This window comes from Synchiropus splendidus, chromosome 4 (assembly GCF_027744825.2).
Source record: "Synchiropus splendidus isolate RoL2022-P1 chromosome 4, RoL_Sspl_1.0, whole genome shotgun sequence".
Taxonomy (NCBI): domain Eukaryota; kingdom Metazoa; phylum Chordata; class Actinopteri; order Syngnathiformes; family Callionymidae; genus Synchiropus; species Synchiropus splendidus.
The window spans coordinates 28,179,153-28,196,467 of NC_071337.1; the positions used below are offsets into that span (position 1 = coordinate 28,179,153).

The 17,315-nt window shown below is 44.6% G+C and overlaps 2 protein-coding genes across 3 annotated transcripts; one reads left to right on the plus strand and one right to left on the minus strand.

The window, feature by feature from the left end:
• Positions 1 to 2,485: 2,485 nt before the first annotated feature.
• LOC128757218 (SH2 domain-containing adapter protein E-like) lies at positions 2,486 to 9,635 on the minus strand. The gene is made up of 6 exons (XM_053862325.1): positions 9,204 to 9,635; positions 5,498 to 5,624; positions 4,497 to 4,691; positions 3,049 to 3,235; positions 2,855 to 2,974; positions 2,486 to 2,666 (listed from the first exon to the last, which is right to left on the minus strand). Exons 1-6 carry the CDS (start codon positions 9,633 to 9,635, stop codon positions 2,486 to 2,488), a joined length of 1,242 nt encoding a protein of 413 aa, XP_053718300.1.
• A 993-nt stretch (positions 9,636 to 10,628) lies between these two features.
• Positions 10,629 to 17,083, plus strand: pygo2 (pygopus homolog 2 (Drosophila)). Of its 2 annotated transcripts, XM_053863981.1 has the most exons (4): positions 10,629 to 10,810; positions 11,423 to 11,486; positions 12,081 to 12,133; positions 13,476 to 17,083. In XM_053863981.1, exons 2-4 carry the CDS (start codon positions 11,435 to 11,437, stop codon positions 15,126 to 15,128), a joined length of 1,758 nt encoding a protein of 585 aa, XP_053719956.1. In that variant the 5' UTR covers positions 10,629 to 10,810; positions 11,423 to 11,434; the 3' UTR covers positions 15,129 to 17,083. The 2 variants fall into 2 exon arrangements, with proteins under 2 accessions (XP_053719956.1, XP_053719957.1); XM_053863982.1 differs by lacking the exon at positions 11,423 to 11,486.
• Positions 17,084 to 17,315: the final 232 nt, after the last annotated feature.

A 17,315-nucleotide genomic window follows, 5' to 3' on the forward strand; every position in this document is an offset into this window, starting at 1 on the left:
CAAGTCCATGTAGTAAAATGCTGCTACCTGGAAGGAGGTCCCAGCAGTGTCTTTTTGAGCTTCATTTGTCAACAGCAAGCAAGCACGAAGGGTGAGCTGATGCTGGACTCTCCTCCCTGATCAAAGACGTCCTCTCGTTCTTCGACATGCAGAGCTTCGGTGACTGAATGAGGGCATTTTTAATCTGTCATTGAATTACTGCTCCAGCAGTTTCACAAGCCTTGGGTTGTGTCATCGGGCTCACTTCCCAGTCCAACAGTTTTCCATCCAATTCCTTATGGCTTACTTTTCTCAGGCCTCAGCTACGTTGATTCGTACTCTCAAACGTCATAACGTCAATCACAGTTTTTATTTCATCCGATCTTGAGATGGCCGACACAGCAGCCGGCATGGCACCCGCCTTGAAGCCTCCAAGCTGTAGTTCCCTTGAGCAATTTCCTCTGCCATTACCTTTCCTTGATCGGTTAGCTTTGGCTGTGAATGTTAAGATGTTAGATGTATGTTATTGAGCAAAGCCGCCACAAACACATCCACTGCTTTGAAATCTGATGATTTGTTTCAGAGATTCTGTTTGGAGTTTTGAGGCACGTCCAGATCCCATAGACGTGAGCCTCACAACGCACATCATTGGTCATGATAACATCACGTCAAACAATAGCTCAACATCTCTGCACACAGAGATGTTGAGCTATTGTTTGAAGCTCAACATGTGCACAGGCACTGCTGCTTGTTGCTGGGTTGCCTGGGTGAGCTAGTTATTGCAGCTGACTAGAGTGGGCAGCAATCCTGGGGATATGGAATTTCAGAGATGGAGGTTTGTGTCTTAGCCATACCACAAGTGGAGGCTTGTGAAGGGTGTAAAACCTGGACCTCATGAGGATGCTCTGCCTGGTGAATGCCTCTCAGGTGGGTCACCTTTTTTGACTCTCCTTTCAGCGGGCTTGACATGTCAATTTTGGGGCCCACTCCAGTCCCACACTGCCTTGCTGTCGCCTCCTGAGATGACTGCCAACTTGTTTGCTCTGGCTTATAAATGTATTTGTTGCTTAACCTGATCGTAGTTAAAATAATAATAATAAAATGAACAGCCCGAGTAATCTCAATAGCAATCTTTATTCCTTCAGTATTTCCAGGACACAATATTTCACACGTAATTCCACAGATCATCACAGCAGATCTGAGTTGTCACAGTAGAACACCCTGGAGGGTGTGAGTTTAAGGTCTAGCACCATCATGAAGGACAATCTTTGTTCAAACCTTGTCCGTTAAACAAGGAATTACAGGCTCTTGGTCTCATATTTCTTGAACTGTAAACCGTGGTGAATCAATGCATGTCCTTGTTTGAGAAGACTCTGAGCACTGTACCAGCAGAGAAGAGACGGTTTTCATCACCAGTAAAGTCTTTTTACTTAATAATTATCTGTAAATATAGACAACTGTTTGCCTGTACACTGTACAAGTGCAGTAGGTGGTCAATGTCGATGGGAACATTATGTGAGGCTTTATCAAAACGGTTCATCATTCAATGCACATGGACATGTTTTTCACTTCCTTCTGCCTCCATATGATGAGTGGCATCAATGAGCCTTCCATCGTCAGTGCAGCGCATCAGCATGCAAATGTCTGCCAACACTTCTCTCTCATTTAAGTGACGTGGCTCCATGCAGAGCACTCAGGCAATAGCTTGATAAATGGGCCCGGGTTTGATTGCGTCATGTTCTCTGTACATGCAGTGCAGGAACGATCGAGCTATGAGTAGTTCACCTCCGTGACAAGGGGTGGCGCTCTGAGCTCTTTAGTCCGTCTGGTCCCCACGACCGTAGAGGAAGAGCAATCGAAGTTGACTGGTAGCAAGAAGTCGTTGTTATATTGAACTCTGTAGACAGCGAACATGCTGACTGTTTAACTAGTTTAACTGCAGAGGTCCAGAATCAGTGTGTTGGAGCGATGGTTCAACGCCGTCACCGTCATGGAGCTGTCATCATCATCAACATGCTTCCTTCGGCAGGTTTTGGGGAGAGACTTGCAAGTTTCTGAATACAATTAAATATTCCAGATTGTGTTTTCTTTGTATCAAAACAATGACAGATGTCGACAAAAGCACAGAGCCCGACTGACTTAGCAACCATGGTTCGGGCTACGATAGGCAACAAACTGTCGAGGTAGTGTCATCTCCTAAAACCAAACAAATCAAGTCTTCTAATCTTCTTGTGGGAACTGACAATAAAAATGACCTGGGTGATAGATCTTAAGTTGTGGGATAGGTGGTCACTTCTGGGACCATGTCTCCAGCCCTAAAGGTACCTGTTGTGGTCATTGAGTTCAGAAATGAGTGCTCATGTTCATACAGCAAAGCCATTCAGGTTTCCAGGCCGTTCTGCGAGCCAGCACCGATGAAACATAACTTTATCTCTTCTTTATTTGGTGAAGGAGAAGTCTGTGTTTTCCTGAGAAATACATGAATAATCATGAGATTGAGAGCAGATCAGACGCGGGAGACCGGGTGCAGCAGGGTCATGTGTTCAGCGCCGTTGAAAGGCAGCTGCTCAGAGCAGTAGTGGTGCACGACCTCGGGGATGCTGGGAAACACACAGCTGCTCTGGTCCAGGGTGAAGGTGTTCTCTCTGGTCTGAGCAACAATGATGTGGACGCAGCCCTGGCTCGTCCTGCAGTAGACAAGAGAGCCAATGACTGCAGACTTCTCCTTTCAACTCTTTCTACAAAAACAGTTAGGTGCAAATGGGACTTCACGAATGGTGGTTTGGGGTTTGCGTTGCTTCTCAAAGGAAAACACCCAAAACACTTGTGTTAGATTGTGTAAACAACTACAGGTAAACAGTCAGGTGACACTCACTTGAGCGCAATGGAGTACTTGCTGCTGTCTGACTCGCTGTTCCTGACCAGGAAGCTGGCCTCTCGACAGGACTGCAGCTGGAACTCTGCCTCCTGACGTGTGACGCAGCCATGGTACCAGCTAGGGGTGGAGAGGGCACATCTGTCATCTGAAGACCAGTGCTAGAGTAACTCAATATTTAAGTCATGACGCACCTCTGTCTCTCCAGGGGCAAGGTGGGGTCCACACAGCAGGCCTCTGCGTCCATCCGTGGATCACTGGTGGAGGGTTTGAGGATCTTCTGGGTCCAGCTCTTATGCCGCATGTGCAGATGTGGAGGTCTAGTGAGGCTATGATGGGGGCGCTCATCTTTGACCGTGCGTTCAGGGCTGTCCAGAGGGACTGTGGGGCGAGTACCACCACATGTGAGTCAGACACCGTCACCCCTTCACAGGATTCATGTGGACCAGCAGATGAGTGGGCTGGACCGTTCTGATTTTATATGTCTCAGCTCACATTTCCTCCCCGAAAAAATATGCAGGTTCATCTATGGCTCAGTATTGTCTATGTATGTGTGTCATTATTTCTCTTCATCGCGATCTCAGGATGGGATTTCCACATTTTTAGTGGCTTTAACAGGAAACACGAGGTGAACGGTTGCATCATTCCGTGCAGCTTTGAGTCTTCGAGTTTAAATTTCAGTGTGTGTCAGATCAGTGCCACAACCAACCCAAGTCGCTCATAACGGGGTCAAGTCAATGGGAGATCAAGCGACGCCCTCTGCTGGTTGCTTGCAGTAGCATCAGCCTCGCCAACGAAAGACTTGACAGGATTTACCTAAATTAGTTCATCACCTTTTATGACTCACCCAGTTGTTTGTTTCCAGATTCAAATGTAAAGCAAATATTATTGACGACCATCTATTGACTTTATAGTATTCTCATAGATTAGTAGGCTATAAAGAGATTTATTTATGTATAAATAGCGCTGGTAATATATACGTTGTAATAAATATAGTGAGTTCATTTGGTAATAGGTTAAAAACAGTTAGAACTCCCGTATATATATATATATATATATATATATATATATATATATATATATATATATATATATATATATATATATATATATATATATATATATATATAGATATATAGATATATAGATATATATAGATAGAAGATCTTGGACTTAGTTCTCCGTTTCAAGCTAAGTAGATTCGTCGAAAGATTCACCATCAGACTGAATGTGCTCTAATGTCAGCCTTGGCAAACTTTCTTCTTTCTAAGTATTTAAATTTTTAATTTATTTAAAATGAATGGTGTTATCATTTTTATGTTTTACAATTAATGGTTATTAATTATGCAATTTGGTTTGCAGAACATTGAATGTCTTCTTTTTGAACATTTTGTAGTTACTATATATGAATACAAGAAACCTCTATAAAACAAGAAAAGAATCCCTAGTGGAGTTTCTTCATTTGTTTGCAGTCTTTATATCTGCACATCCTCAGCACAACTACCAAAGTTACTAGATGAAATCACTCATTTGAACCAAGAGGTCGACATGTCTATCAGTAAACATGAGACCAGCCCCTCAGTAGCTTAACCAGGCACCTGTCTGTAGGAAGAACAGTATCCCTAAATGAAGATGAAATCACCTGACAGCGTTTTGATGATCTGCTCCTTCTTGCATTCTACAGTAGGTCGACGGTCCACCTCCAGACTTCGGTCTCTACTCCCCTCATGTGGGATTTCATGCAGCTTTGTGGGTGCAGTTGGATCTCCCTCCACAGAAACCTCATCCCCTTCCATCACCACTTTCAGCAGATCTTTGGACCCTCTGCGTCGGATCTCTGAGGAAACAAAATTAGTCATTGGTTAAAAAGTCAGTAACGGGTCAATTTCCTCTAAGTCAGCAGCAGCATGGTAGGCGCAGAGAGGCCCAGACTTTCCTCTCCCCAGAAACCATCTTCAGCTCTACTGTATACAGAGACATTCCCAGTTCAACTGAGGGACATGATGCATCCTGTTTCTGCCATGGGGCCTCTTCCCTGTTGGACATGACCAGAGAACTTCACCAGGGAGGCACCCAAAGAGATATCCTGAGAAGATGCTTGAGTCACCCCAGCTTGCTTCTCTGGGAAGAACTGTTCTACTCTGAGTCTCTCCGGGTTTACTGAGCGTCTAGATGCCCCTGAGAGTCCAGACTCCGTGCAGAGAAATCTCTTGGTCATGGCAGATGGTATGAAAATAGGTCAACAAAAGAGCTACATCTTTAGGCTCAGCTCCCTATAATAGTATCTACAGTGGTCACTTTGACACTCTTATGACCATCGCACTGACCATCACATGACTAAGTCCCCACATGAAAGAGGGAGCCCACTGTTGAAAGCATTAATCAGGATGGAACAATAGTGAGAAGCACCGTCAGGATGCATGAGGGATGGAAAGCTGTTTTCCTGGAAGCTTCACGGGGTCGTGTGAAAACACTGCAGCGCCGACTGACGGCTAGATTCCTTTTGGATAACAGAACCAGGAAAAGGAGGAAATGGGAAGCATGAACAGGAAACTACACTCATTGTCTCATTCAGCAGCGATGCTGCAACAACCCCAGGAGGTTGAGCTGGGACCTGGTGCAGAGGGCATAGTGTCAGCTCACCTGTGATCATCTGCTGGGCGTCATAGGGCTCCATGTATCCATCATTCTCTCCTGCTCTCGTCGCCTCCCTCCGCTCTCTGGTCCTCTTTGCATCAAATGGGTCAGCGTAGTCTTCCAGAATGGTCACCTGGATCAGAGTATATAAGTGAGGAGCGTGTGCTGCACTGGAGTATGAACATCCTCTGTGTAATGAGTTAAGCTAAGTTAGGTCCATTCCTCTGATGAACCTCCCAACTCATGCGCAGAGGAATGTTGCTCAACATGACTCAGGACCATCCTCAGCGTCTCCTCCTGTCGACTCTCCAAGTAGTTCTTCGTCACCTCGAGTCAACAATCCCATTTTAATCTCTAAATAGTGACATAACTTCAATGTAGACCAATACATGTTCCACTGCAGCATATTATTTGCACTGATAACTGGTGAAGCTTTATTTTTTTCTTCACCATCTTCAACTATTTTAATGAGAGTACAAGCTACTGAGCTGCAAACATGAAGTGTCATCATATGAATGAACTCTTAAGACACAAAATGTGTTTCATTTCTGGAAAAAGATTTCAATATAAATGGAGGGTCTGTTTGACTCATCATCAGATGAAGCACCTGCTGTCAACCATCAAATACAATGTTAAGTAGTAGTTTTTGTGTATGTCCACTGATGACAGGAAAATCTGCAACATAGTGAGGGCAGACTCCAATCACATCATCTACAGGGGTGAAGAGTCCTGCACAAACATGGTCAGAGGAGTCTGAAGGAAGTCGTCTCAGGAGTTCGAGTGATGAAGAGTAGGACCTTCTCCATTTAAGGGAAGCTATAAGGACTCAGGTCATTTTAATGGCTGAGCGGAGGTGGAAAAGTGCCTTTCTGTTCCCTTCATTTATTCATATTTAATGTTAAGTAACGTCCTGTTCAACACTTTGACGTCCAGGCAGAGGTGCAGACCTTTAAGCCGTGACATCACACAGAATAAATCATTTAGAAAAAATGATGAAACCCATTGACCATGTGCATTATGGGTGCAATATTTAACACAAATAGGAATGCATTCATTTAATTCTTTTATCAGTATACATGAGCAAACTGACAAACACAAAATAAATCTCAGTGGGATAACTAAAAACGTGTCAAGACACGGATGAAGTCTCAACAGACCCGATATGCACAATCTCCCATCAATAGTCTGTGAGTTGACATTGAAGTAGTTCAGCCCATCCAAGTGTTCAACACTGGGTCAGTCAGAAACGAATGCCGTGTTTCCAACAAGTGGCTGGGGTGGGTTCATCTTGGGTGGTGTAGTATCAGGTCCCTTTTCTCCAGGCCTCACCAAGTGTAGTGCTATTCTGGGGGAGCCGGGCGTGGCCAGTGACATAACCATGTTGCACGGCATAACTCACAGAGGCATCCAGGGACCTGATATCTGTAATGGATTGCAAGGCCGGGAGAACTCTGACAGTGGATGGATGTTATGTGGAGAGTTGATAACAAGGTGGGCGGTTGAGCCTGCCAGTTGCGTGAGCTTGTCGCAGATACTAAGCCATGCAGATCTAAATACACATGGTGGAACAGCAAAACTGGGGCCTCTTCTGGTGCTGATCTTATTTCCTCTGATTTAACTTATATTTACATTAGGATTCATTTTGAGGCTAATAGTAAATTAAAATGTAAACGTAGCAGCCGAAAACTTTGAGAAGTATCATGCCACATTTAACCAAAATAAATCTGTGATGAAATGTAAACATGGAAGGTGGACTGGGGAGGAGGAAAGAAGTGCTGTCTTTGGATGATCAGAATATTGACTGATTACTTTTAAACATTCAATGAAAAATATATATTTTTGGAATGTGACAAAATGCTTTTTGGATCATTTAGTCATACAGTTTTACGGAACCTGGAAAATTTTGAATGAAAACTGCATAGATGCATTTGAATTAAATACATTGTTGCAGTCAGTGCTTACTCAGGTCCAGTATCAGGAGCATTTACGGGCCTACCTATCTTGGTTATTTTATGAGCCTGTGGTCGTGGAGACAAAAAGAACATACTTCACTGCAGGTGTAGGTCTGTGATCTATTCACTTCAATACAAACAGCCAATTTTATTGTAATTCAGGACTTTAGTCGCACATCTTTTCATGCTCTCCCTCATTTCAAAGTTAGGTTGGTGGGTTCTCACCTGAGTGTGAAGTTCTATGACAGTCGCTGTGAGGGAGGTGTGAAGAGGATCCAGGCAAATAAAAGCCTGATAACTGGCCACAGGTTTGTATTCATGGGGGAAATGTGGGTGTGAAGACGACCGAGGCAGAGATGAGCGAGGACAATGGGCCAGCGGAGACAAAGACTATCAGATTTCAGTGTGCTTGTTGCTTCACCGTCAACAAGACTGCATGTAGAGAGATTTGATGACGACGATCTCATCATAGGTCTAAAGTCAACATTTTATGTGCCACATTTCAGTTGAGGTTCCAAAAATGAACTCCAGTGTTGCAGTGAGGAAAACCACGACATCTAGTGTTTTGTCAGCAGACCGCATGTGTGGTTCAACGTCGCAGCAGGGCCCACTTCATCACTGAGATTTATATTTATATATAACTCAAATAGAGATTCCAGACAGCTCACAGTTGTCTTAAAGTCAGATTCCCGCTGGATCAACGTTTCAATGCGACCACGAGACGTCTCATGAAGCGTCATGACGCATATCCGAGGTGCCGGTTTTCCAGCCTCAGATTATTATAGAGCAGACGGTGCCATCTAACGGCTTCTGAAAATTAGGCTCCATGAAGCTTCATCGCCAACCTCATCACCTACCAGCTATATATTTTGTATTTTGAAGCCAACGCAAGAAGATAATTGATTGGTTTGTGTATTATTTCATTATGTTTCCAAATGCAGCACAACCGAAATACGTATTTTGAATACAATTTCATAAATGTTTCCAAATTAATTGTCTCACCATTAGTTGTCTCACCATTTCATAAATATTTTTGGGGTAAAGTTCTCATTTCCATGAACATCTAAAGTCTAAAAATATCTAAAAATCTCTCTCGCCAGCACATATGTGCAGGCTGGTGAGAAGTGCCTTGAGAGGAGGAGTCAGGCTTTTTTGCTGCTTGAAATGTGACTAAACGTCATTGCAGATACTGTTCATGTTTTCAGATGAAGCAAATAGAAAAAAAAAGCCTGAGTCTGAATGACTTTCATTCCAGATATGCCTGCAGGATGTAGCTGTTCATCAAACTCCTCTCCAATTGCTCTTTGAATGACATGTTGGCCATTCTAATCTCTGGCTGCTACAAAACAACCCTCACAACTTCAGGACCGTTACTTAGGAGGGCCATGATGTCGTCATACATTTGTGGTAAAGCAAGCAGGCCACATAAATTGCCTTGGTGGCCCATACTCGGATCTCGGACCTCGAGTTTGAAACGTGTGGAGAGCACCATTAGCCAAATTCTGTTGCTTACAGTCAACAAGATAAATATTGAATGGTGTGAAACAGTAATGAGTCATTGTGAACTTGGGCTGACTAGACTAACAAAGGTTTGTTGAACGACTTGTTTGTTGTCGTTAGACAACAATATGTTCTATAAAATAAAACTGAAACATCAACAGAAATGTGCTATAATTGTGAAATACATTTTGAAGAGCAACATTGCTCTGTGTAAATGAAAAACATAAGAATAAAAAATGTATCGAAAATGTAGGTCTCACCTTTTCTGTTTTTATCTGGACGTTTTTTTCTACATCAGAATGCGGACCGGTGTCGCCGTTGAAATTTGGACTTCTGTCCTGTTTGTCCATCCGAATCAGCCGGTTGATGTAAGCAGAGCCGGAGCTCTTGGCTCGTGGGTGCTGATCCTCGAAAACCGGATCCGCTCTGGAATTTTTGCGTGCAAAAAGATTGTCCCAAACTCTGCCATCTCTTGGTGTGCTGCCGTTCCTGGTAGGTTCCGATGCCGAGTTCTTGCGGTTCTTCAACAGAGAGCCCACACCGGCACCAGCGGTGCTGTCCGCGGACCCGTCCTTGCGGTGAGCGGATTTTAATCCAGATGTTTTGGACTGGAACCCCGAGTCAGGGGCAGATCGACTTCTGTCAGAGCCGTTTTTCAAAGTGATGGGGAACTCCTTGAACCACTTAGCCATAGCGAAGGGGAAGGGGAGAAGTGAGCGCCATCCACAGCTCCACAGATGCACCTTTAACAGCCACTAACAAAAGACTTCCGCTGCTGAACCGCTGTCGGCTCTCCACACCTCCGTTCAGAGTTACACATGTTTTGCTTCCTGAACTCATCCACACCCACACCAATTGTTGACATTTAAATCTTCATTCAGTTTATGTGTAATGTATTGACTACGGATTTTTATAAAATTGTAATAAATCATAGGGTTAAAAAATGATTTTGCACTTTGCAGTGCCTTAAGGGCTTAAAATAAGGTGTCTGACTGAATTATTATTATTATTATTATTATTATTATTTGTAGATGATACAATACAGGATTTAACCCCTATTATTATTATTATTATTATTATTATTATTATTTGTAGATGATACAATACAGGATTTAACCCCTATTATTATTATTATTATCAGGTCAGTAGCTGCCGGTAAAAAGGCAGGAATTGTGCCTTTTTATTTTTTATGCATGTTTCTTGAGCAGAGTTACTAAATTGACTAATATCTTTTAAAACTAGAAATAATTCATGTTTCGTCAGCAAACTATCATTTTCATGAATACAAAAGTCTTGGATAAATGTTGGAACAAATGAAGATAGAAATTTTGGACACATATAGCCACCTAATATTTTATATTAGCTGGTAGATGTTTTCAGTTTTGCTCAATGGCTTAATAAAATGTTTATTTCGGTAAGCGCAGCGTCGATGGAAAGTGGTCCGCTCGAGGCTGCACCATTAGTATCGCAGAAACGGGGGCCAACTAGCTGGAAACATTGCGACTTTAACTTACAACTTCAGTTATGAGGATATCGTTATGCTCGGAAACATATTTATATGTGATTGGCGTCATAAATTACATTAACGTGCATTTTCACAAATTATTTATAGCTTGTTTTGTCTCGAGATAAATGCAATCACCCCCGTTTTCTTGCAGAATGTAATCTCCCGCAGTGCGCGATACTTCTGCCTGTCCCTCTTTGTCCGGCTGCGCTGAAGGCCATGATGGAATTATGGCTATATTTGCGTTTTTGAATGAATAATAGTTGAATTGTGGACCATCCAGCATACACCGTGCACGGACCGGTTTGTTGGCAATGACACACCAGATTTAAAAGGACTGCAAGGCAAAGCATCGGAGAAAGGGTACAGTTTGCTTCCTAGACAGTCTGCAAAATGGCTAGCTAGAATGCTAACATTAGCAGAGTGAACGTACTACAATACCAATGCGGTTTGTAAATGTTGCGGTACGTCAGAGCAACTGTACTATCGCAACATTTGAAATAGCCCACTGTTTCTGAATTGCTGAAGCTGCTTGGTGAAACAATTGCCGCTGAAGGTAACGTGGCTAGCCTGCTGGACGATTGCTAAGCTAACGAAGCACATCTGTAAGTGATCACTGAGACAGAAAGGGGCTGTTTCGAGCTGCCACCAAGTCTGATAGATGGCCGCTTGATTTGCACATCTGTGGGAATTGAAGCGTGATTGTTGGATATTCCTTTTTTTTATTTTTTACGTTTTATTTGGTGACCAAATCCCGGCGTGACAGACACCGCGGCTGTTTGCATCTGGAACGGGGAGTTTGAAACCTGGGCCGGTGAAAATTAGGCTCCCGAGCTACCGATCGGCTCTCGATCCACGATGACACCAAATTTAGCATTTTGACATGACACGGAGGCCTGGTCGTAGCCTTCCAGACGTCGTGATTTTTAACTTTTTTTCTTGCATATAAACGGTGATATGCCACTTCACCGACAGTCGTATTAGCTAATGGCTGCCGAATCGGGGAGACTACAGGCGGGACAAGGAAAGCGAAACAAAGGTAGGAATTAATTTCACCCATCTCCCGATCAGATCGGAATCATCCATTAACTGCGCTGCAATGGGCTGCCCTGGTGCTGTTAGCAACCCCTACCCGCCTCCCCCACATGTGAACTTCACGACTGTCTCCGGTGGTGGCTGTTTCCTCGCAGACTGGATCTGTGGACAGGCTTCATGTCTATCTTGCTGTTGATGTACCTTCAACTTTGTTTCTCATGTCCTCGTCTTTTTTCTGTCTTCCTCATTGACCTCTTCTGCCTGTTTGCGGCCTCTCCTTTTTCGTCTGGGTCATGTGGTCTGCCTTATGGTCTTATCCGATTCAAGGCTTCATGGCTTTGATTAAAGCGCCTGGATGTTCAAGCATCTTGTCCTCATGCCCGTCTATGTCCCATCATTGAATCCATCCCAACTGTTGGACATGGACTCACAGGCCCTAGGTCTAACGCTGCTCAACTCTGTCACTAAGGGGTATTGGCCGATCCAAATGTGACGTTCTCTCTTGATTATTGAGGAAAATATGAACTACTGTGACAAAATATTCAAGATGATCCTTATCTTTCCACTTTCTGCCCCTCCCCTTGTTTTACCTTCCCAGCCTTACAGATGAAGAGCCCAGAGAAGAAGAAGGCAAGAAAGTCTACATCCCAGGTGACGTTCTTGAGGAGCACAGATTAGCTAAAACTGCAGTGCAGTGGTTCTCTGTGATGATTCAGTGTACGATCAATTGTTCATTGGTTCAGTGTTGTGGACAATGTGAATTTTCTTGTTTTTGGTATATTCCAAGCTCCACTGCATACGAATATCAAAACAGGACTTCTTTTTCATTCACCTTCTTTAGTGACTCCTCTGCCATCCAATACACATTTGATATCAGAACCCACAGGAAAGTTCACGTACAAAATCTCCAGATGTGTAGTAAATGTAGGACAAAATGTAGGACATTTATTTTCAGATTTTGATTTTAATTTGAGCTGACTCAAACCAGCATGATGTTGAATTTAAATTGTACAGAGTGAGATTGCAATTGAGAGTGTGCCTGAAATGTCTGTACATTTGTCATAGCTCATGCAAGGAAAGTCATGGCAATGTGTTAATATTTTCCATAATATCTTCTGTTGCCATTTTTTGGAGATGATGACATTTTTCCCCCCAGGGAGAAGGTAGTCCCATGTCTTATGTATAGTAATGCCAGGAACCAGCTAACAAGAAGAATCGGTCATGTTTAACAAAGGAATGGTTTAATTGGAATATATTTGGCAAATGCAACAGTCATATACTGCAATTTATTATATAGAATTGTCATACTTTTATGGTTTTGTCACTTGAGACGTCATCTTTCCAAAAATTGAAAGAAAAATCTTGTTGCTGGAGTTGCTGGAAATTGTGTGTCAACATTTACAGTTACAGTATCGGGCAACAGTTGATGCCGAATAAGCGCTACTCTTGAGAACCGCTGTATTGTGGTGATGTTTTGTGGGAAGAGACAAAGAAGGTGGGGCTACGACATCATTGTTTTCAAAAAGTAACAGGTCAGCATCACCATCCAGCTTTTAAAAAATCTGAATCAGAATCAGAAAAACTTTATTAAGCCTATGAGAAATTATGTTCGTAACATGCTCTGTACTCAACATATCACAATAAATTAAAGAGCTTAGAAACCATATGCAGTTTGGGACGAATGAACAATCACTCAGGCAGTCAGGATATGTTAAGTGAATTTTTAATCAAACTGAGTTACTCAGCTCAAGTAATCTTTTGCAGCCCTCGCCCGTGTGGTTCAAAACCAGCTTGTTTCAGCTATTATTCATTAAGTGTGACATATAACACTGGAAAAACAGGCATTAAGTGCCTCATTAGGTCCTGCTGACCCGATGGTTGTTTTAGTAAAATGTAACAAGGGTATTTCTGTGTGAACAGCCTCTCCATTCTCAGGATACCAGGATGAGTCGTGACATAATTTAAATTCTTGACTTTGTTTTCCTTAATTCAGGCGGCGGGGTTCTCTCACCTGACAGAGTTTGCCCCTCCCCCAACTCCCATGGTGGACCACTTGGTGGCATCAAACCCCTTTGACGATGACTTTGGACCCCCATCTCGACCAAGTGGAGCTGGCGGACCAGGTGGTTCTCCTTTTCTTCAAAGTCCTGGTGGTGGAGGAGGGGCTTATGGAGGTGCAGGGAGAATGGGAGGAGGAATGGGATTCATGGGTGGGCCAGGTGGACCAGGAGGTGGCCAGCCAGGACGGAGGCCTCCATTCGGCCCCCCATCTAACGCTGGTCCCCACCACCAGCTAGGTTTTGGGGGGATGCCTGGCTTTGGTGGAGGCGGTGGTGGTGGAGGCGGTGGGGGAGGAGGAGGTGGTGGAGCTGGTGGCGGGTTCCCTCCGGGTGGCCCATCTCAATTCAACATACCCCCCAATTTCAGTCCCCCTATGCACCCCGGGTCTGGATTCAACCCGATGTTGTCACCAGGAGGTATGGGAGGTCCTGGGGGAGGAGGGCCACCCCATCCCCGATTTGGGATGCCTCCCCAGCAGCAGCATGGACAGGGCCATCCCTTTAACAGTCCCCCGTTACCTGGTGGAGGAGGTCCCCGGGGACCACCACATGGACCCTTACCATCTATGGGAAGCATGGGCCCTGGACCAGGAATGAACATGATGGGCGCTATGGGTGGTGGGCCAGGAGGCAACATGGTTGGCGGACTACCTGGTATGCCCCCTCAAGGACAGTTCCCACCTTCACAAGATGGACCATATCCTGGCCCCTCTCCCCCTGGACCTGGTAGTGAGGATGGAAAGAACTTTGGAGGAGCAGGAGGACCTCCTGGCCCTCAGCAGCAGCAGCTTGGCATGAACCCAAATGGTCCCCCACCAAATAACACTCCTCCTGGGCCGCCTTCAAACTCGGGCCAGCAACAGCCTGTAGGTTTTCCTGGTCACCCTGATGTCCAACAGCCGGGCAACAACACCCCAGGTCAACCTCCTTCAGCCCCCCAGCAACCCAACCCCAACTCTTCTCCTACTGGTCCACTGAATGGATCAGGCCAGCCCCAGCACCCTCCACCTGGTCAACTGCAGCCTCCCAACAACACTAACATCCCCAATTCCAATAACTCCAATCAGCAGACACCACAGACCACGCCACCCAACTCAGCCCCGGGGTCAGCTTCACATAATCAGCAAAACAACACTCCCAGTGCTGGTGGTCCTATGTCCAACAATAACTCGGGTCCCAACAACATGACCAACAACAATGGCAGCAACACACCTGGCAGCAATCCCAATCCCCCGTCCAACTCTACATCGACCCCGAACACTCAGTCTCCACTCCCCCCTGGCCCTTCAACCCAGTCAACTGGACCTGGTTCTGGTCCTGGGAAACTCGGAGGTCCTGGTATGGTCTTCCCATGTGGCCTTTGTATGGCAGAGGTGCATGATGACCAGGACGCCATCCTGTGCGAGGCATCGTGTCAGCGGTGGTTCCATCGTGAATGCACAGGTCTGACAGAGCCAGCGTATGGGCTGCTGACACGCGAGAGTGCCGCCGTTTGGGCCTGCGATTTCTGCATCAAGACGAAAGACATCCAGTCCATGTGTGTGCGCCAGGGACTGGGCCAGTTGGTGGCAGCTAATGAGAGTTGAGGAGTAATTGGACTTTGTATTCTGTGCGCTGATCTGATGAAGTGAAGCCCTTTACACTCTCTTAAACACAAAATCATACACAGCACTTTGATTGACAAATGAAATCACCCCCTCCCCTCCAAGTCACATGATGATGAATGTTATTTGACAGTCCTATGCTGACCTTGCGCTACACGACTTTTGCAGAGTTACGTCTGCCGACACGACACAGTAATATTCCGATCTCTGCTGCCGCTAAAGTGAACATGAAAGCTAAATTTAAACTCAATAAAGTGACCTTGTGGACAAGAACATATTGAAGGGCTCTCTGCATCCGCATTTCTGCCTAGTTTAGTTGCCGGTGGATGAACTGTATATTATAGCAGCCTGCAGTGCTGCAGCAGGATACTGTTTTGGTCCTCCTCCAGTTCATTTATCTGAGATTTAAAAAAAACAAATCATGCTTTATTGCTCACACATTTAAGAGATTTGAGTCAGGACTAAACATGTTTTAATCAGGAGTTTCAGAATCGCTTAAGTGCAAAGAATACTGGTAAGATCGCATTCGCTTGTTTTTTTTTGGGTTGTCTGTAAACCTGTATCAGGTTGTATATGAGAAATGCAAGCAGTCTTCCAGGGTTTTTACATTGACCAGGTTGTACGTAGGAGTTCCTGAAGCCTCAGTGGAAGTGTCATCAGCGTAACAGAGATGGTGTCAGGAGTCTTCGACACATGAAACCTTCCTGTCATGTTTCTTATCGTCATCCACAACATCATGCTGTAACTGAACGTCTCAGGGTTTGAGTTGAAGGATAGGCGTTCGACACCAGAAGATAGCATCTCTTATTCTAAATGAGGGTTAATGCATCCAAATGCCTGTCCAATTGTTAGCATTACATGAGCTGCCTTTAGTTATTAAAGTTCCACAAGGTGATGGTGAAGCCCATCCCTGAACACCACGTGTCGTCCTCAGAGATGTTCCCTCTGAATAACCTTTGCACCTTCACATCTGGCAGCTTCAATCCACACTTGTTCAAAGTCGTGTAGTGTAGGTGAGGCACATGCAGCCGACCAGCAAAGCACTGACACCAACACACTACCTCACAATTCTGTGACCGACCGCCTTGAAATTCCCACGCTGATTTGCCCTCACACCGGAATGTGACGATGGTGTCAAATTTGTTGAAATAAATCTGTGGACTGAGCAGCATGTGACAGAGGTCCCATATTATGGGTTTTCCCATGTGGCTTAGCTATGACATTGGCAGTCCGAGTGACCATCAGACCATTGGTGTGCTGCTCAAAATAAGATTCTTTTTTTTTTTTTATGACAACAAAATACTTTCAAAATTGGAATCGGTGCCTGGGAAAGTCTTTGCATGTTGTGTCAGGACATTTGTATCATCGTCACACCAAAGTGAAAGAGTGCAACCACTGAGTTGTGAGTGTATCGTGGAACGTACTGGACCAGTGCTGAGTTCTTCCCTCACAGCTGATTTCCATGCCCAAAACCTGTAAATATGATAGCAACAATCATCTGTTGTGGACATGCAGATATAAGATTCCATCCGAAGGTTCTCTTTCATAAATTGTGAAACCAGTGTGTGAACGATGGTGTTGGCAAGCAACTAGTGTCATGTGTGAGCAGATGTGCTTTACCAGAGTGGAGGGCATGCACGTGAACCAATGCAGTAGCTCGTCCGTTTCACCTCTGACCTCTGAGGATTTGACCAAACATCCATGTCCCTGTCACATATCCTGGTGTTTCAGTCATGTCCAACTCTTCGTCGCTCTCTTGCTCTTCTTCTTGATTCAGTGTCCAGGTTGCCTTTCTGACATATTCTCTGCTTTGTTGGATTTTTGTACTGGTGTTTGTGTTGTGCGTTTGCTCGGATTTGGCGCCCCCTAGTGGCGACAGTGAGTCCCACACCAAGAGGGGAAGGTACTGACTTGTAAAGTAAACGAATTTTTCTATACTTTGTGTGGCGTTTCTTTTATCAAGACGCATCTGATTCTGTTTTCAATGGACGGATTCTTGCTGAAGCGTGGTCGCGCTATCTGGCAGATGGTAGAGCACAATTACTAGTCAGACCCAAGTCAGACGCCCAATTTAAAAGTTAGGCTAATTCCTGCCATGAGTTTGCAGCTTGTGGCATCAGGGAGCGACTGTCAATGTCTCTTATCCAAACTGATCGTCACTAGTTTGCT

Bases quoted from the DNA above. Each gene is read 5' to 3' on its own strand.
- pygo2 (XM_053863981.1), top strand. From the start codon at position 11,435: ATGGCTGCCGAATCGGGGAGACTACAGGCGGGACAAGGAAAGCGAAAC. The intron at 11,487-12,080 runs GTAGGAATTAAT...TTACCTTCCCAG, and splicing joins ACAAGGAAAGCGAAACAAAG to CCTTACAGATGAAGAGCCCA. The intron at 12,134-13,475 runs GTGACGTTCTTG...TCCTTAATTCAG, and splicing joins CAAGAAAGTCTACATCCCAG to GCGGCGGGGTTCTCTCACCT.
- LOC128757218 (XM_053862325.1), bottom strand. From the start codon at position 9,635: ATGGCTAAGTGGTTCAAGGAGTTCCCCATCACTTTGAAAAACGGCTCT. The intron at 4,692-5,497 runs GTGAGCTGACAC...TTGTTTCCTCAG, and splicing joins CGCCCAGCAGATGATCACAG to AGATCCGACGCAGAGGGTCC. The intron at 2,667-2,854 runs GTGAGTGTCACC...TGTCTACTGCAG, and splicing joins AAGTACTCCATTGCGCTCAA to GACGAGCCAGGGCTGCGTCC.